Source organism: Crotalus tigris, unplaced genomic scaffold (genome assembly GCF_016545835.1).
Source record: "Crotalus tigris isolate CLP2741 ecotype Arizona unplaced genomic scaffold, ASM1654583v1 scf7180000017781.746583, whole genome shotgun sequence".
In the NCBI taxonomy this organism is placed as follows: Eukaryota; Metazoa; Chordata; class Lepidosauria; order Squamata; family Viperidae; genus Crotalus; species Crotalus tigris.
The window spans coordinates 589941-611668 of NW_024096631.1; the positions used below are offsets into that span (position 1 = coordinate 589941).

A 21728-nucleotide genomic window follows, 5' to 3' on the forward strand; every position below is an offset into this window, starting at 1 on the left:
AAGCCCACAGGGGCTTGACACCTGCAACAGGTGGCATGGCAGCGGCATGTAAAGAACCCACACAGGCATGCCCTGGGCTGCGGAGGTTACCATTATTTTTTCGTGTATAAGATGCTGCACTTGTATAAGACGCACCTGGGTTTTGATCAGGGTGTTTGCGGAAAAAAATAGTGTCTTATACATGGAAAAATATGTTAAGCAGTGGGACAGAGGCGGACACACAAAACTTGATTGCCCATTTCTTCATGGACAATTCATTGTACAGCAAGGGGGTGGTCATAAATGCCATTTATGAAAGGTTCCAGTAACTGGAAATGTTATTTAATTAAGGATAGGGTCCCTTGAATGTACAAGAGTCTGGCATTAATTGTGTGATGTAGTAGTTTACAGAAAGAGCCAAATGAATGTAAACAATATGGGCTAACATACATCTAATCATGTATGGGTGAACCCCTGCCTCAGCTAAAACTGGATCAGATTGACTAGTTTGTAGCATCCACAAAGTAATTTCCATTATCCCTAAGCAGCTGGGCTGTGATACAGAGGCGGCTTGTGGAAGTTACAATCCACTGAGAAGCCACATGTTGCCTTTCCCTTAGTTGTATTTTCCTTTCAGGATAATGGTTCTTAAAAGTATTTATCATGTTTGTGTAGCCTATCTCGCATGAAAGTGACTCCAGGTGGCATATAGCAATGTCAGCATTTTATAAAAAGGCAAATACTATTCACAGCATCTAGTTTATATTTTTTTTGCCCAAGAGCACACTAGCTACAGTGCAGAATCTGGAAACTGCATAGCCTTATTCAAGGTACTTTCCAGCTCCTGTCTCTAGAAAAGAAAGAAGAGAAAGGGTTTTGTGGCTGAATTAATTGAGTGGCTGACAGAAAATCATAAAGCAGTGGTAATGAAGACAAGACTCATAAAATGGCACAAGAAGATGGAGTTGTTTGGGGCCTGCTGCTTAACCAGATGCAAAAGGGAAAGATATGCCAATTAAAGGGCCAAAGCGGATAAACTTATGCAGAAATCCAGAAAGGGAAATGGCTGTGGAAAGCTGGAAAACAAGACTGAATATTGGATGTTGGTGTATAGAATGCTCACATGTGCAAAGGTGATATATTCACAGTAATATTAATTAGGATCCAAATGGGAGATGGAAGCTTTTGGTAAAACCTTTTAAACACAGCAGTCCTTTTCTGTATTGTTCTTATGCAGGGGTCTTCAAACTTGGCCCTTTTATGACTCATGGACTTCAATTCCCAGAATTCCTCAGCTAGCCACGCTGGCTGAGGAATTCTGGGAGTTGAAGTCCATGAGTCATAAAAGGGCCAAGTTTGAAGACCCCTGTTCTTATGCATAAACACCATACATCCTCATTCCCATTAAACTGCAATTCAATAGGGCTCCCCTCAAAAAACAGAACTAAAATTGAGCTAAATTGATACAGAGGCTATACAATCTCAAATAAGGCATTAGGGGTGCCAGGAAGGGAGATTAAATTAGATTGCCACTCCAATTATGCCTTCTTATATTATCTCCTTCTGGTTGCAAAGGGCTGCCATTCAGCTTGGATTTCACTTACTGACAGCTCAGCCCTAAAGGACTCTAGCCAGGGTACAAAATATACATCTAGAGTAATGTTTTTAATAAGCTGACTTGAAATACTTACACTAGAGTGTCACTGTGGTGTAATGTTGGACTAGAAATAAAGAAGCTCAGGTTCAAGTATAACCTCAGCCACAATTCATTAATGACTTTGGGCTACTGTTAGCCCAACAATATTGCAGTTATTGTTGGTTTGGAAAAAAAATAGGAGGAAGATGTGGTACCTATGCCATCTTGAGTTCCTCAATGAATGTGGTCATGATAATGGATTTGATGAGGACCATAAAATTGAAGTTTAGTTCAGATAAGACAGAGTTGATGTTAGCAGATGTTCATCTGCCCAGCAAAGTTGAGGACAATCTATTATATAACCTTAGGATGCTTCTGATAGAAACTTGTGAAATACAGTTGTTATAACTTGAGCACCAAATCAACATATCAGAGCAAGGAAGTTACTTTCCAGAGAAAATAAGCTGGCTTTAACCACCTGAATTGGCTGATCCAGGACTCATACTGGTTCAACATCATTACCAAATCTTTATCATGGTTACAGACCAGCAAATATAGAATAAGATATTAAATAATAAATATAAATAATAAAAGTGGGATTTACACATAATGAAACAAAAGCTTGCTATTTTTAAAGAGACAGTTCTCTTGATCATCTAACAGTTAATGTAAAATATAAATTATTAGACTGTCTTGAGAATGTAATTAAAATAAGTTGGTGAAAAGCATTCCTATAAAACTGACAATAAAGATGAACAGGGCAATGGCTTCTATTCTACCTTGTCACAGAGACAGCATGATGTTTATAAAGTAATTCTCTTATGTTTACCTTCCAAGACAGCTGAGATGAAGGCATTAAAACAGACTAGAGTTAAAACTCTCCTGAATTAGGTGTTGAAATTTGGTACAGATATGAAGCTAAATTGGGAGCTAAAAATTGCTTTACTTACAAATATATCCTGTGAAAGGCTAGAAGACTCTATCTGGCCATCCTTAATTAAATCTTAAGGCTATTTTAAGGCTTGAATTTGCAGAGGTCCTTCTTCTTGATTCCACTAACGTATCTCCTTAGGAGAGGGGACTTCAACATTTGTTGCCTCTTGTAGGTTGGGTAGATGTAACTGGGAGAAGGTAGCCCCAAGCTATGTAGGACTTTAAAGGTGACAACCAGCACCTTGAATTGGACCTGGAAGCAGATTGGCAATCAATGCAGCTCCTGCAGAAGTGACACATATGCACACATAGGCCTGCACAAAACCATGTGGGCCACTATATTTTGAATAAATTGAAGCTTCTGGATACTTTTCAAGGGCAGCTCCATATAGTGCACATTGCAATAGACAAGACAGGAGGTGACTAGGGCAGGAGTGACTATGAGCAGGGATTGTTGGTCCAGGAAAGGCAATGGCACACAAGATGCAGTTGTGCAAAGATCCTCCTGGCCATGACTACACCTGTTCCTTGAGCATACGTCGTTGAGTCCGGAGAATCCCCAGATTATGCACTGGGTCTTTCTGAGGCAGTGCCACCTCATCCAAGACCAAAGATGGCAATCCTCAATGGACCAAAGAACCTCAAATCCAGATCTATTCCATCTCATCATCTCTACTGGTTGGATAAGGAAAGAAGTAATGAGAAGCCTCCGTACAACAAATCTTGGAAGGCAGTGACAAAAAGTATACTTTTATATATCACATGGACACATGTACATATATACATGCATACATGCATCTAGTTTTTCAGCTGAAAAAAATCATGAGCAATAATTGCGGTATGAAAACAAAGTTAATCTGAAGCAGAACTACTCTCTAGAACAGTGCTTCTCAACATTTGTGTGACGGCGACCCCGTCACACAAACGTGCCGCACATGCGCGGCGCCCCCCCATGCATGGCGCCCCCATGCACGGCAGCGCCCCCATGCGCAGCGCGCATGCGCGACGCCACCCGAGGGGGAAAAATGGCGGATCGCCTTGTTTGGCGACCCCCGAGAAATGGTCGATCGACCCCAAATGGGGTCGCGACCCATAGGTTGAGAACCGCTGCTCTAGAATGAAATTTACATATGTACTATTTTCTATGTGGATTTAGTATGTGGATGTGGATTCAGCTTGTATTGCTGAAATTACCACTTTCAAGATGTCGTCATAGGCCAGGCTTCGTTATTGAGGGGCCATCTTTCATAGTATCTGGCTAGTTGATTAGATCCAGAAGGATTGGTAGCACCCCAGCTCCTTTGATTAAACTAAGCCATTTATCCATTTGGAAAATGCCCCTTCTCTGCATTAGTACTTGTCCTCTGCAATGAGATTTCCCCCAAAATCTGGAGCACCCTCACCCTGCTGGATCAGCTACAATAGGTATCCCAAACTACCACAAGTGATAAAATCTGAAATGGATCAGAGTCTGGTTAGTAAACCATTGTAAGAAAGTGTTTGCATGTGTTGGGTAAAGTACAGTTTTACCTGCCATGTGTAAACTTAACAGAGGCAATAACCATTACATAAATGATCTTTTTCTCACTGGAAGTCTTCAGAATAAATGTCAATCATATGAAGAAATGATTGTTTATATCTCTTCAGGCACTTGAGTCATATTAATCCTAATTCACAGACTATGGATTTTTAGATGAATACCAACAAATCCATGTTCCTTTTTCAGACCATGATTTAATATTTTCTACCCAAAATAAAGAAAAACAAACACATAAAACTACATCAGATATAATTATATGTAACTCCATTGCTCTAGATAAGTAAGCTATTTTAATGTAAAAATGAAATTTGTTATTGAGCTTATTCAGCAAATAAAGATCTTGCTCTGAAAAGACGATATTATATCTACTTAAAGCAAAACTGTCCATATTTAGCTCTGGGCTAGCAGAATCAAACGGGTCACTATTTAGCATTGAGCCAGCTGATCCAACAGATGGCATCAAGTAGCTAATCTTGGCTGATCTATAAAAAAAACAAACAGGACCTGATCTAGCAAATAGTTAAAGAAATATCTAGGAAACCTTAGGGCTAATTTTGTAGCCTAGACTGAGAAGTCAAATAATAAATCCAGAAAAATTGCAGTAGCAAAGCCCTCCTATCCTGCTGCCAAGAGAACTACCCAGACATGTTCTTGTAATTACAAGAATTCAAGCTCAATTAAGGGATATGTTCCCCTCAAACAGACCAAAGACTGCCCTCCATATTAATACTTGAGTGGTTGTCATTGGCAGAATGAAGGCTTACTAAAAACTTACCAAATTTATGTTTTCCTTATGCTTTTAAACAAAGCCAGTATCACTTTCTTTTGCTTACATCAGGTAACAGCTATAAGCAATGCAACACAGTGTTCAATTTTCAGGATTTTTGTCCTTTATTTGGGGAAGCCATGCCAGCCCAAAATTAAAATAAAATTTAAAAAAAACCCAGTCATTTAAAAGCCCATATCCATTATCCAAAGCTCAAATTTAAGTTCTTCCGTTCTGGAAGCAACTGTGTGGGCAGTACCAGATGCCGCCTCTCCATGGATACAGAACTGTGAGTAAAAGTGTTTGGAAATTCTTTTAATGTACATTGCAGTCATTTAACTAAAAGCTTTCATTATGTCCCCTTCAATTAAAGTGCTTACAACATTTTACAAAAGGAAAAATTTGGAAGCAAGTAAGCCATTCTGTTCTGTCACCGGAGAAGGGGGAAAAAACAATAAAATTAAAGAACAGAAGACCTTCTCAGTCACACTGGGCACTTCTGCACAACACAGACATCTGGGAAGCATCTGGACAGGAAGCAAGTTCAGTCTTATACAATTCTTAAGTTACTTGATTTGCTAAGCAAGGAAACATCATATTACCTTTGTGCTTAAAATGTCATATATAGGTTTTTCTCTGTGAGAAAAAACACAGTTGACAAATTGAAAGTTGTTAATCCAAGAATCAAGACAGACATTTCATTGGATAGTATTCCTGGGAGACATCAAGCTGTTTTTGATTCTCAACAAATCAAGCCTGTAAAACTTCAGAACAGAGCTTTCTGCTCACTATCTTCAAATGACGTCTGTGTGGGGTGACTCATTGTAAGCAGTAAAGTCCTGATTTTCCCCAGTATGAATTTTTTTTTTTAATACAATGAGCCTGAAAATCACTAAATAGTTATTTAATTTATATTACAAGCATTTCATACTTACAATTGAAAAATAGCAATTAATGTTTATGTTACTAGAACGGTTAACTATACAAACTGAGCTTTCTTTAAAATCATGCCTCTTTCAAATCTAGAGTTAAATGATCAAGAAATTTAGCCAGTAAACAACAATACTGGAAATATTGTACAGGAGCTAGGCTCGTTACTAAATGCTGCCTCAGGAAAGTTAATTGTACACTTAAACAGTGGAAATTATAAACTAAGTAACATAGATTTAAATGACCAACTTGCACTGTTAAAACTAACTAATATATCATGGATTGCCTATTCTGAACTTCTCCACAGATTTGTGATTATAATTTATAGAAGGGAAAGTGATACATTGTTGAAGAATATGAAATATTTAGTCTCCTTGTCTAGATATTTTATGTCACTAGGAGTTCCTTTTGGAGGAAAGCTTAGACAACAGATGCTATTAGTATATGGAGCTACTGCTCTGGATAGAGACCAGTGTAGTATTTCCTAAAATAAAAAAAAAAAAATATGACAGTTTGCATTGCATTGCATTACTGGTTATAAAGAAATGGGTGAAAAGGAAGGCTTTCTTCTAAATACAATGAAGCTAACAATGTCCACAGTTTCTACTAGCTAACATTCTATGTCTAGCTAAGTAGCTAACAAATTTGTCACTGTGTTAAACCAAATATCGTATTTGTTGCATTAATTATTCAGAACTATTGTTGATTTGTTATTCAGTAGAGACTTTTAATGTAAGTTAGAATTTAATTTCCTTATTTTATAGGGATATAAACTACTAATCATTTGCAAAAAGGGAAAAGGTGGGTCTATGAAACAGTTTGACAGCTTCGATCTAAATTGCTGTTTGTGCAATGAAGTTAATGGAATGTACTTTATTTTCTTCAATCTCACCTTGCTTGTCTACGTTGCAGCTTATTTCATTCAGAGTCCCTGATTTGTGGGAGGGAGGTTGATGAAGATAGCTAATTGAGGGGAGAAGAAAAGAGCTCCTACCTGTCCCTTGTACCAATAGTAGTCAAGACCAAAAGATCCAGTGTCTTTTTGTATCTCAAAACATCTGGCCTTCTTTGCTTTATTTATTCCCTCTGTGTCGGTTACTTTTTATGGTTCAGTCTTCAGTCTTACACAATAATGGACAAGTCTCTAAACACTGTAAAGTGTTTTTCAAATTTACTTAAAAGAAACTCCAACTGGGGGCGGGGGGGGGGGAGATGCAAATATATCTACTAAAGAGAAAATTTAAGTAAGCTGTATTTAGAAACAAGAAATAATTTTAATTTGAGTTGTCTTACAACTAACTATATGTGCATCAAGAACACAATAAAAAGAGGAGCAACCACAGCACGCTTGCTTTGAGACTGTCACAGTATCCCATCTTGATCAAAGATGTAGACTAAACATGCTTATATTTGCAATAAATTTAAGGAAGTAATCATTAAATGACCGATAAAAAATACGTCCACAGAACCCTAAAACAAGTCAGCTTGTTCGTCGTCTTTTACATCACTTATTAGATTTTCAGAGCGTTTCATCATCACTTATGTCCCAAATCTGTAAGAAAAAAAGAAAATTTCCATTCATTAATTTATTTATTTGATGTTACATATGGTATAATTGTTAACAACATCAATTATAAACATATGTTCTGGTTTTGCAGAAATTATTGCTAAAACTTTTATTGCCAAAAATATCCATTTTGTAAAATAAAAACCTACCTTAGATTAATGTATCATTTTGGGCTATACAGTAATAAAAAAAATAATATTCACCCCAAATTAAAAGGTTTTTTTTGTTAAAAAAAGAAATAAATCAAAAGGAATCATTTGCCTAATACCTTACAAGTACTGATACGTTTATATTTCATCACATGCATTTATGCCAAAATACTTATGTTTCAAAGACTGGACTTAAATAATCATGTTCTTTTTAGAGCATTGGAGTGGATTTCTATATAGCAAAATCAGCAATCATATAAATCATTAGTACAAAATTTGTTTTAAAATAATAGAAAAATGAAATTTCATACAGGATAATTTTTCAGGTCTGAGGTGAGAAAGAATTGAATTTTACATTTTTTTTTCTTTCATCTACATCTTTGGAAAGATGCTACAGAGGGCTAGGGATCTGTCTAGGACAGGGGTAGGCAACCTTGGCTCTTTTATGACTCGTGGACTTCAACTCCCAGCATAGCTGGCTCAGGAATTCTGGGAGTTGAAGTCCACAAGTCATAAAAAAGCCAAGGTTGCCTACCTCTGATCTAGGACAAGGCACACGGTAATATAGTTCAGAATGAGCACTGGCAAAAACTAGAATTCTGTTCCCTTTCTGCAACAATGAATTCCTCTCAATTCTGGATCTCCCCCCCCCAAAATAGAGCCTTTCAAAAATAGAACCAAATCGTGATAATCTAAAATTTGTTAAATCTATTCTATTTGGAAATGATGAAATTATACCACAGCCTTTTATATGCAGTTATATTACATTTATAATATCAGTTCAAATATAGCCGTGGGAAAATCATAAATATATCAATCATATACTGATCTCTGGAGCTTTGGGTTTTCTTTAAATTCTTTAATATTTTAATTTGCCAGCTATATGATAGACTAGGCAGTTCTGTATTTTATTTACTTCAACACTGACTATATGGCATTTGGATATTTAAAGTCAAAAGAAAGTACTTTTTACCTTTTTTGAAAAAATAAACTGAGCTTCTGGTTTTTTTTTTTTTTAATTGAAACTGGCTTAGCTCTCACAGAGAAAAGGATTGAATCTTCTAGACCAGGGGCCCCAACCCCCGGTCCATGGACCAGCACCGGTCCCCAGGATGCCAGCAAGTGGGGTATACAAATAAGAAAAGCTCCATCCTCGGGATGCAGGCAATATTCAAAACCACACCCTCTCTGGTCCGTGGAAAAAACCTTTCTCCTTGGCACCAGTCCCTGGTGCCCAAAAGGTTGGGGACTTCTGCTCTAGACACCACACTTTAGACTATATAGCTGATGTTGTGTGAGATGCCCCTTGAAAGATAGGTTATGGAAGGAGGAATTACTATGCTCTCTCTTCCAAAGCAAGAGATGGGACACAGAGAGTGCTTTGAGAGGAGGCTCCAGCCTTCCATCCTGTAGAACATTAAGCCAAGCCCAAGGGAATTAGATTTGCATCTACTGTATTTATATCTCAGATCTGTGTCTGTTTTTAAGATACTGAACTGGAGAGGGGGGTTATCTTTCCGCTTCAAAAACACACATCCTCTCTCTAAGATTTCCCTCCTTCTCAAGTTTGTGAAAGGTTAAGTATTTTTTTACACAAAGGAAAGAGGGAAAAAAAATCCCCTTTCCATCTCAGTTTCTATTTATACAGCGCCATAAAAGAATTGTAAGTGAATGGACATTTTAAATGTGGAACAATGCTACTTTTGCTGCTTTGGTACCTGAAAAGAATTATTAAAAGGGAAGCACACAAGCAAACAAGGACCTAAAGGATCAAAAGGAAGACAATTGTGTTAACAGCTCTCAGAAAAAGTACATTACAAAATGACATTACTTATGAAGCATAAGTAAATATTTTGTAGCAGCTATCCTGTAGGAAGCAGGGATAACTTTACTCCTACTAAATGTCTGATATAATGTACGTAATGTCTGATATAATATGCTATATTTGATCTAGTAGTTAAGGTGCCAGGCTAGAAACCAGGAAACTGACTTCTAGTCCTGCCTTAGGAATGAAAGCTGCTTGGATGTCTTTGGGCCAGTCACTTTCTCTAAACCCAACTCACCTCACAGGATTGTTGTTTCAGGAAAACTAGGAAGAGGGAGGAGTTTTGGGTATATTTGTCACCTTGAGTTATTTATAAAAATAATAAAAGTGGAATTAAAAATTTAAAAATGTATAGATTGATTGCAAATTATGAACAAAATTTGACAAAAAATAACAGATGGAACCATCATGGCCAAAGTTCTCAATAGTAAAAAGAAACAGTGAACATTTGACAATTAACCTAAAATCTATTTCTCTTGTACTGAACAAAGCACGGAGAAATAACTGCTGTAGTTCTTACATTGTTGAAATTCGGATGTAACCAAGTACAACATTGAAAAGGTAAGTAGTTATGAGTGTGAAAAGTAGAAGCTCTAAAAAACAAATTCCTTCATCTTATTTTCTTACCGACATTTCCAAAACTCAGTATCAAGATCTAACTTTAATTGCTTAACTGGTAGAAGTGGCTATGACATCAGCATGTCATAATCGTACTTCCTTAATAGTAAGTATATATATATTTAAAAACAAATAAATAAAGGCACACCAGAGAGCTAGTGGAAGTTAGTTAAACATTTGAATTCAGAAACCACTGAAGCAGTAATCCAACTTTTAACAATAAATTTTGATAGGGAAGGAAGAATGCATTTTTTTCATCAAAGCAAATTCTGAAGAATTGAGATAGTGGGAAGAGGAAACTTGTCTTTATTCTCTAGACACTGAGAAAACAGCAAGACCCAGATCAGACATTCACACTTGTCTTTTCCTCAACTTGGCTTTCAACAGGAATTGATTAATGGCAAGTTATCTTCCCACCTGCTTTTGTCATCATCTTGAAGACTTTCTTTCCCTCTTTCTCTGTATGTTGGTGCCTATATTTTATAATTATTATTATACAAATGGCATCCAATGACTTCTCTTTTTCCCATTCCTGTTCACAATTTTTTTCATACATGTCAATCACAATAAATAGAAAATAGGTTTTTTTTTAACATGAATTGATTTTATAAACCAAACCAAATCAAAATCTCTGGTATTACTCTTTCTTTTATCTCATTTCCATGGAAGTAATCCTGTCACAATATCTGTTTTTTATGTCTATTTCTAATATTTTAGTGTCTTCGTATGATCTGTAATAATTTCTTAAAGATATATTTTCTATTAATTGTTCTTATCTGTAAAACTTTATTTGCAGGTATAGGCCACATTTGTTTATAAATTGGACCCTTAAAGATGAGGAAATGAAATTTTTCTTTATAAGAACTTGTAGCAATTATTTACAGGATGAACCACTCCCATATGAAGAGACAGTTGTTAGCAGACCTGATGAGACTTGGTGCTTCTCATGGATAGTATGAGCTGACACTTGAGTACACATTTTTTCAGAGTCCTCGTAATAATAATTGCCAGCTATTTCCCCCCCTTTTTTACAGCAAACAGCTGCAACTACCTACCTTTCAGGGATCTACCACTTCCAGTTCCGTTATACCTTTTTTCCACACTAAAAGCTGAGAATCTGAAAGTTGTTTCTGATTTCTAGTGGTACACAGTACCTTACTTCAGGCCTCCATTTGTGTCCATTTGACTTGTTCCTGTGTTTAATTTATGAACTATTTTCCCATGACCATCCCTACTATAATGTTTCGTTTCTCGGTTAAGACTTTGGTAAGTCCTTGTCATCAGTCATAAGCTGAAAAGCATCACAAGAGCTACCACAACTCTGAATTTTTGCAAATGCATGCAAGATCTTTTTAGGCAGAAACACAAACATGCCATAAGCACTGAAAATCACGAACATCGGGTCCTGTCCATTCATTTTCACGGAAAGTCTATTATTTCTTATTCTTTCTTTCTCAGGCTCTCTGGTTACCCAAATACAAACAACCGGTTCAAGAAAATTTGTTAGTGACTCTCCCCTACCTGCAGTCCAAACTCCTATTTGCTTGCTAAACTCACTTGCTCTTTAGAAACGGTCAGCCTTCTGTTCAATCTCTGCTTACTTATCAGGAAGCAGTGTTTCTACCCACAATGGAAAATCAACAGCTCCCTGAACATACCTCTTGCAACGAGAAGCTGCTCTGCAGATGATTTCATAAGTCCTCTATACAAGTGCTTCCACTTCAGCCAGAATCTCCACACTCAAGCTTCCAGTTAAAATTTAGAACTTAGTTCTTCAGTAAACACAAGCATGGGTAAATATAGAGATCAGTCTACCACATACATCACCAACACAATTACAACTAGAAGAGAAGGGAAACCTGCTTAATACTACCTATGGTCGAACTAAGCATAAGAAGAACTGAAGGTATTCACCAATTGACCAATATTTTATTTAGAAAACACATAAATTCACCAGTCTAGATATTGCATTTAAACAGAATGGATTTAGCACTTGGCTGCTTTTCTGTAGGAAGGATTAGTAAGAAGATTGTTATGTCCTGCTAGAGGAAGGAGGGAATTCTTATTACTTGCTTTGATTTGTTTTTAAGGAAGCTACATAAACTCACAAAGGATTTCATAAGTACACAACAGACACCCACATGATGTGAATAAACTTGTGGAACATTATATTATGCTGGTACACTAGTTGAAGGGAATATTCCCATCAAATATTACTCTTGGGAGATTTTCAAAATTTGCAATATTTCTCAAAGACAAACAGTACATGAGAAATAATCCCATGTATTGCTCTATAAACTAATCAGAGAAGGACTCTTAGACTGAGTTCTTAATTTTCATCATTCTATGGCAGGCATGTCAAATTGCTGGCCTGCGGGCCGGATGCATCACGCCGAAACCGCGCCAACCCCATTGCTGGCAATGGGGAAAAAGTCACGATACATTGCGTGATGTCATGTGACATTGCATGTTTGACATGCCTGCTATGGGATTAAAGCTATCAATTCCATACACATCAATTTATAATTGTAACCATCATAAACATGTCTACAATTGGGCTCTAAATCTAACAGCAGATAAATACTTTGAGCCCAAGTTACCTATTTTTTCTTTGAAGAATGTCCTATTCATATCAAAGACTATGATTTTGAAGTAAACTATGAAGATGAACTAATACACATCATAATACAGTTTGTTGTGTCAGGGTAAACAAAGCATATGAGATGTTTAAATCATATTTTCAAGCTGGATGCAAGCAGGATATTTCAAAAGAACTCATCAAAAGAATTAAAGGAATTGGTATCTAAAAGATCAAACAGCCCAAAAGATTTCTTTAGCAACACATGTGAGATTATCACATATGCCACATAATTATAGAGGTGATGTGAACTTAACAGTTTCCAGTTTCTTACAAATAAAACAACTTGCTTTGGTTCTCTATCCTGCCTCCCCATATAGAACCTGCTTTGATCTTTTAAAGCTACTATACAAATACAATGATATTCATTTTATGGGATCAACAGAGACCAAAGAAGTAATGTACTAATCCAAGAGTGAGTGATAATATGAGAAACTATCATTTGTAATTTGAATAGAGAGGGCATAAAATATTTCTAGTGTGTTTCCCAAATGGGATTATGTTACAAAGCTGTAAAATAAATACTTTCTGTAAAAAACATTAATATGTCCACTATAAATACAGTCTAAGTGTTTGGCTCTTCTTTTTATGAATGTCCACAACCGTTACTTTTTAAAAAAGAACTGAATGTTCAGAATAATATCTTATGACTACTGAACATGGTAATGTTGCCTAACAATTAGTCTCTGAGATTTAAGATGATTAGTATACTTATCTGAATACAAATCAACAGACACAAGAAAACAGGACTATTCTAATTAATATTTACATAACATATGTTGTGAGGCATCTACCTGCCCTTTCCAAGCTAGATAGGGAGGCAGGAATATACCAGAAGTCAGGAAAAAGCTGCTGTAATGATTACCAGTTACTGCTTTCTAGGCTTGGGAAGAAAATTATAAACATCCTGAGAAAAGCATGGGAGCAATTGCAGGGGAACACAGCTCCCTGGAATGAGGAGTGCTTCTCATATTTCTTGGGAGAGATTCTCACCACGACAATAGCAATACAAAAACTTAACATACATCGTAGGATACAGTATTTTGGACAAAAAAACCAAATTGCACTGCCAAAGATACCCACTTACAGATATTATAAAAGGAGAGTTGTGTTAATCTATAATAGTAAGAAATTTCAAGTCTGGTAGCACTGGCTAACTAACATATTTAATTAAAAGGCTCAGAACTTTGGAGCTGCAGCTCAGTTCATCAGATGCATGGAGTGGCTAGACTAATGCATGATTGGTGGGGGAATAGAGAGGGAAAAATAGGTTGGTTATGCTGAAAAGCTCTGATATTATTTTGCCCTTGTTCTGAATCCTCGTGTTAAACTTGTGTCTATTAATCCTTTTGCTTAAGTTTGTCCTATACATCCTATCTAGAATTCAGAGTCATTGCTGGCAGATGACTGAATGGTGGGGTAGCCTAGTGGTGAAGATGCTCGCTTCCCATTTGGAAGGATGAGAATTCAATCCTAGGTAGCAGATTTTTCTCTTCTAGGGTACCAAAAAAAAAGTAACTATTGCGAACGCCATGTGGTGTCAGGAAGAGCATCTGGCCAGTAAATGCTCAGCTCCATTAACTCATACTGACTCTACCCCAAATTAAGGGATTACAGATGATGCTGGCAGATAAAGTTATATATCACATTGGTTGAAGTGATTGTGAAGACACCTCTCATCTTTTGTATGTTATGTTGGGACCTGTGTTAGTATAGATGGGAAGGGGCAAAGTAAATATCTAGGTTTCTTGTAGAGTTTGGTTCTCGTATTGGCATAATTTCACTTTTCTTATGGTTTGGAAGACTCTGCTCAGGTTGGGTGGTTGTCTGTATGCACGAATGGTCCTGCCATCCAAAACCTGGAAAAATGTATTGACATTTTTTTATATGGAGGGCAGCTTATTAATAATACGTTTGAATTAGAAGCTACAGGTAACAACTAGTGTGTTCTGTCGTTCTGTTTCCTGTCTTTTAATAGGTCCTTCCTGGGAACTAATGTAGCTCTATCAATTTGTCTGTTGATCTTGTTTGAGAAACCAGACTCTGATATTTTGCCAAAGATACCTAAGCAAGCAAGTGGAAAATGAAGTGCACGGTAAAACTTTGCCTTTGGAACTCCATTCTGCAGGCTTCTATTAAAGAACCAAAATTTAGTTTGGGTTTCATTGTTTTTCTGAATTCCAGAAAACACATAATCAAATTTGACACAATCAAAGCTTAACTCTGCATCCCACTCAATATAAAATGCAATAACAACAAAAGACATAACTGTAAAAAGTAGCACTCAGGGTTTGTCAGTATCCTGGTGGGATGCAGGCAACAGTACATTGCTTGGTAAGATACAAGATAGGCTTATAATAGAGACGGACTTGCACGGACTAGATAGAGAGAGCATGGCTTAAGTAAAATTGGGCTTGGGTTGCATTTGTAGTGTACTGGCCAGAATGTGTCCAAGTTAATCAGTGCTGTCTTTCAATGAATAGGAATGATACATGTTAAATACTTATGACTAAGTTGGCTGAAACCTAATTCACGACTTCTCTAACTTGTTAAAAGATGTAATCTAAAAGCCGTAATGCACGGCAAAAGTCAGTATCTACAGGGCAATTGGGTGACAACCGTAGCATACAAAAGAATGAGACTTGGAATGCCATGGGAATAAATGTCTGAAGTACATGAATTAATGAAAGACAAGTGTGGCTTACTTACACAGTGGTTGTGCAACTTATTTAACAGGCATGAGAAGCTGTTTTTGGTTCTGAGAGAAATGCCCTTATAGTTCTCCCATACAAAGGGGAAAGCGGGAAGAGTAAAGGAAAAACTATAGATGCATGTATTTGTTGAATATGCCCAACCCTTGTCCAAAAATAGTCCAACTGATAGGTTGCAAATATGACAAAAATGTTGCAGGCAGTGTTAAGAGCATTTGCTCCCAGATCATCCAGCACCCACATTCACACATATATATGCTCCCCCAATTTACTAGGGTAGATAAGTGGTGCAGGATAAAGCAGCAGAGAGTGTAGTATGTATTGGCAGCTCTTGGAGTAGGCACAAAGGTAAGCTTCCCATCCAATGTATATTTTGCAATTCTCCAAGATCCTTATTGTGTTGGGCAATTAATATGAAACAAAAAATTTGCACTGCTCTAACAAACATCTATGCCAGATCATGATCTTAGCTATGGCTAGAAGGATAGCCAGGATATGCCACACTAGCATAACTCACTCTGTAGTTTTCCTCCAGGAAGAAGAAAAATTATCAAGATTATGGCATCCAGTTGAAAAATGGAGCCAAAAGTAAAGTAGATATTTATGAGTTCTGGACAGGCTTGGTTTACTTCAGGCAGAATTTCTTGTAGGCAATCATGCCTCTATAAGATCAGCATTGACATGAAGACACTAGAAGAAATAATGATATCTCAATAATTCTAGGTAAGTCAAGATTCCCAAGTTGATAAGACTACATTCCATTGTTTTAATGACAAATATACTCATTGTATAAAACAAGAATGAAAGTAAACAGATACTGGAAATATTTGGCCTAATGGGTGAAATATTATCAAAGAAAAAATATAAATGCATAACTAGGAAATTTAATTGTAGTTGTAGTATCAAAAATTATTAGCACCATATATGTAAAATTTAACTGCAACAAGACTTATCTGTACGAAAGAAAAAAGTATAACCCTAAAATATTGTGACATTGGTTAAAATCATTATGTCTTTCACTATCTAGGAACCTTTGTCTCAATAGATAAGAGTAAAATAGAAGGAAAAAGTGAAAGTTATATCCTTGAGATGCAAAAACAGACTTCTTGAAAAACTGCAGGAATTTTATTTTAAGTTTTTCTCCTGAAGTTAGTGAAGCTTCTGGCTATACAAATCCACTGAGGAAAAAGTAGTTTCCAACTGATGGAATAAAAATCGGTTTCTAAGCAAAACATAGCTTATTTAATGAAGATTTGATATGGAGAACATTAATTGCAACACTGAGTGCAATTTGGCAACTGATGTTCCCCAGTGAGTACAAAGTCTGTTTCTCTGTAATAATTCAGTATGGTTCTATGAGGTAGTTTTCTTGCAAATAACTGTGACATATGGACATGGTTGTGACTTAATATTACACATTGCAAAGGGACCCCACAATAAAATGTTACAGTACTATTCCTAACATATAAGTGTTTTCTAATTATGGCTTTAAAAAAAGTAAAGACAAAACTGTTAAATTTAACATGTCTTACTGCATATATGAGGGGGAGCGATGGCTCAACTGTTAAAGACGCTGAACTTTGTCAGCTGGAAAGCTGACAGCCCAGGTTCAAGACCCAAGCACCTTGTGATGGGATGAGCTCCCATTACTTGCCCCAGCTCCTGCCCACGTAGCAGTTTGAAAGCATGCAAATGCAAGTAGATAAATGGGTACCACTTTGATTCCGTGCATCTTGGCATATATAGTCATGCTGGCCACATGACCACAAGAAGGGTTATTGGACAACACTGCTTCCCTCGGCTAAGAAATGGAGATGAGTACTACCCATTAAGAGTCGGCTATGACTGGACAAGGAAAACCTTAACCTTTTTACTACAAATATGAAACTGAAAGTTCCAAATAATTACAAAGTCTAAATATTTATTTCTAAAGAAATTTATGAGGTTTTCAACTGAATACTTAAATTTGACCTGGAAAATCTTAAGAGATCTAAATCAATTTATCTGCATTATAGGGGGAGAATTTGAGCACTCTCAGTCTCATCTCTAACATAAACTGATACTAGTGGTTTACACTGTTGGCAGCTGCTATAAACTGTTCTGCAAGCATGGTTATCCACTCTGCAATAGAAGCAAAAGAGTCAGTTGCAACGTACCACTCTCCTAGCTTAATATTCAATAGCACAATATAGCTAGTATAAAGTAGTCTATCAGCTTGTATTATCTACACTGAGATTTACACCTCTCTTGAAATACTTCGTAGATTAAACTCTGTATGAAAATACTTTGCTCTGGAGATGGTTTAGTAGTGCTTATTTTTAAATGTTTTATGGCTAAATAATAAGCATTATCTTCCTTTCTACTATTTTGGAGGAAACAATGATGTTCAAAGGCCATTTCTGTTAATATGGTACATTGCTACATTTAGTGAGAAAGCTTTTTAAAAAATGATTCTCAGTGAAAACTTCAAATTGGATATTGAAAAAACATCATACAATGTGATCCTCCTAAATCATATACTGGAATATTGTATCTTATGCTAAATCTCAGAGGTATAAGAGTTGTTAATTGCAATCGCAAAGAAAATACCAGTACATAATGGAACCTTTTCAAACTGCCTGCAGTCGTCTCAGCAGGTAAATAATAATAATAATTTGTTCCAGGTTGTACCTGTTATGTAGCTATTACTTCTATAAAAAACTATTTCTCTTTGTCTTTAAAAACATTGACAACATCACAAAGAAAAAAAAAAGCACAACAGAATTTTATCCCCATTATTCTTCCCACATAGGAAGAATTTATACTTGGAGAGGTCTAGAATATTAAAAGCCTCTCTCCAGATACTCAATGGTGGCAACGTTTCATTTATAGCCAAAGATTTAAAGAGGCATTTAATTTAATTCTTGGCATCCAAACTAACAAAAAGATATTTTAGGGCACGCTCCATTAAACACTGAGACTGAACAGCCTATATTAATATGGACTATATATTTATCATTTTAATAAAAGAGTGCTTTGAATGAGCAATTCTTACATTATTATAGAAAGGTTTCTATCATAACTGAAAAAGATTACAATATTTGTAATTTCACCATTGGATTACACCATTGGATCACATTGGATACATACACAATCCTATTGGAACAGTGGATATGCATCCATATTTAGAAAAACCCTTAAATGTTTTTAAGCCAAATAGCAAAAAATCCAAAATAAAAGCAAAGAAAATTTTGTAATACAAATCATGTTGTTCCACCAGCAGAATCTGTTAAATACATCTTCTCATTTAAGTAGGAAAGTTGATGCAAACAAGTTGCTGCAAGCAAGATTAGCAGTTCTTTAGTCCAAAATATTCTATCAAGTTTTTCTAAGGCACTATAACAGCATGTAGGCTATAAAGGCTATTTTTTAAAATTTCAGAGCAAAATCAAAAATTTAGGATATGGGTGTTAACAAGTGAACTTGTGCTGGAAGCATGGCTGGCCAGATGACTATTAGGTGACTAGCCTAAGACTTCAGCTTAAACAATTGCTGGAAGATCAACAATTGTCATAATGAGAATGAATTGCTTCAATATTCGTTATTGAAGTCATATTCCCAAAGGCTGAGTGGTAGGAATTTCCTTCTGAATGGAGTGTTTTAATATTGCTGTGTCTGTTTTGGCTTCAGGCTACATATTAGAAATGATAAAAGTAGTTCTTTCATATATTTTAAAGTAAGAGTTGTTGTGCTGCCAGTATCAACATGAGAAAATGCTTTTGGCGATAAAGAGAACTCCGCTGTAAGTACTGGACAAGTGTGAACAGAAACTATTTTAGCCAATCAAAGCAGAGACTTATCTCATCTCAGACTATTTTTCCCTTACCTTTTTTATTTTAGCCTGATTTAATCATTATTGCTTTGGCAATAATTATAAGGCAAATTCAGCACAACGTTCTCTCACTGGAAAGTGAAGTAGTATCTTTTTTTCCCTTGTTTGATTAGCAAGTGAAAAGAAAGCAGAACCAATACCCATTTATATTTTCCTCATCATTCATCCAGTCACAGTGCTACACTCAAGGGAATGTGGGGGAGTAAAAAAGTCAAGATGGTGGCTGCAGTTGTGCGATCAAAGACCTGATCCTTCTTTACGAGCATCACACATGCCTCTGGCTACATAGTATCATGAAAGGTTTGCTTCTATTCAAAGAACTACGATACAAGTTCTGTGAGACTAGAATAATCCGAATGCAATTTCACATGGTAGTTACATTTAAACATGGAAGTAGTGATATAATATTTCAGTCATCTGCTAAGAGAGAGTACAAAAAACATTTTCTTGGAATACCTAAATGCCTGTGCATGATCCTGTTTAGTTCTTATGGTCTTGACCAATGCATTATTTAAAACTTCTAACTTATTTTAATTCTGTTGTTCTGTTACACATATATCTTAAGTAATATACAAAGAAGACTAAAAATACAGTTAGATAATGCCCACTTGATCACAACAGCTTTGTATAGGGCAAGAATTAATCCATAGTATCCACTCTTAGCCAAAGTCCAATTTATGTTTGGGGAAGGGGAAAGAACACCGCAAGAAGGCATAACACACTCACTTTAGCTCTGAACTAAATCCTTCCTCCTTTGAAGTGAACAACTTCAGATAACCCATGCTTAAGAGTTAGAAATGCCTACTTAAATATCAGTTTTCTTGAAGCAGTTTTTCAGAGGTCTTTTTGTCCCTTAGTATGAAAAGACTGGAAAGCATGATGAAAAGGTTGTATTTTAAAATAGCAGTTTAATTGTTTTAGCTGGAACAGCATAAAAGGAAAAAAAAAGCTATGTATTACTGTAATTGCCATTATGTAGTTTGCAGCGTACCAGTAACTTAAATAAATACTTTTAATAGTCAAGAGTAATAATTGTTATAATAATTGCATTAAAATATTATAGCATATATTTCCCATTTTACATTAATCAATTTAGGTCTAACAGAAAAATACAGAGCTAAAAATAATTTATGAATTATACTTCATTCACTTGGCAGATGTTTCAGTGGGTGTGGGTCAGCCTGCACTTTTAATATTCTCATAAGTCCTGTTAGAACATGTTCATGGAGAGTTAAAGCTACATCTTTCTTATAAGCTCTATTTCTTAGATCTCAATGCCTGAATTATACATGATTTTATTTGCCAAGTTTTTGATTTCTATTGTTCCAGATTATATCATAGAATTCTAAACACAATCCTTATTAGTTCTATTGAAAAAGCGACAACATACATGCATCTGTTCTTCGACAATTTGAAAGAAATAGTTTTTTTGAAATAATTTCTTTAAAAAAATATACAACTTCAAATTACAATTCTTTTATTCAACATATACTAATACTATGGAATTTTACTATTTCATTATGCATTAGGCTTTTTAAAAACAATATATAAAAAGTACAAGATTTTTATAAAAAAACTATTTAAAAAGTTAAAATATCAAATACAGGCTCTGAAGATTATGTTTAAAATCAAATCCATTTTGATTACCATTCTTTCTGCTCAAATTCATACAATTTCTTACAAGTAATTAATGATAGTCAGGAAATATAATCTAAATTTTTATCTAAAAGACCTAACATTTGTATTACTATTATATTATTTCCAGTGCTTTTTATATATATATATATATAAAAAAAGGTGACGGAACTCACACACGTTATACAACCCGCCTTGCCTACCCTATAAGGTTCCATCCCAAAAAGGTGCCGGAACTCCGTTCTGTGTGTTCTATGAGAAAAAAAGCCCTGATTATTTCCAAAACAGAATAGGAAAGAGATTGGTGGAGGAAAAAACAATGACTTAGATAAGATCCGATGGTGAGTTTATCTTTATAATATTGCTCAAATACAATATTTCAGTGAGAACTTCCAAGCTCACTCCTTTGGCTAAATTAGATTTCAGTGTTATATAATTTACTCATATTTAGCTTTACATTTTCTAGACAGACTTTTCATTAAACATAATTCCAAAACAAGAATTATTTAACAGGAAGTAACAGAATTAGTTAAGCAGTATTAAATTTAATTACTTAAACAGGAATTAAACAATACCAATATAATATACTTTTAAAATGTTAAAGTAATTTTAAAAACAAGCAGCTCAGAGATATGTAAAGATGAACTTCACACTGGAATGTTTGTATTATTTCTTCTCCTATATTGCCAAAAAGCATGTCCCTTGAAGATGTGGACTTTCAAAACACAACCTTGTTAAATCTTAACTAACCAACATATTGGATGCTCTATCAGATATCCATTGTCTTAACTGTACATAAATGTGATTTTATAACATCTGAACCATACTTTTCTGAATTTGATCAGGCAGATATTAATATATTAGAGTATAAAAGTATTCATATATTAATTTTTTAAAGTAAAACTTATATGCTGCCCATCTCGTGACAGT

General features: G+C 35.6%; 1 protein-coding gene across 3 annotated transcripts in view; it reads right to left on the reverse strand.

The window, feature by feature from the left end:
* Window positions 1-5153: 5153 nt before the first annotated feature.
* ATG7 (autophagy related 7) overlaps window positions 5154-21728 on the reverse strand; it is an 89583-nt gene continuing 73008 nt past the window's right edge. For all 3 annotated transcript variants that reach the window (XM_039342251.1, XM_039342253.1, XM_039342252.1), the window contains one exon: window positions 5154-7336. In XM_039342251.1, coding sequence (XP_039198185.1) covers window positions 7304-7336 — 33 coding nt within the window. In that variant the 3' untranslated portion in view covers window positions 5154-7303. The remainder of the gene's footprint in view (window positions 7337-21728) is intronic.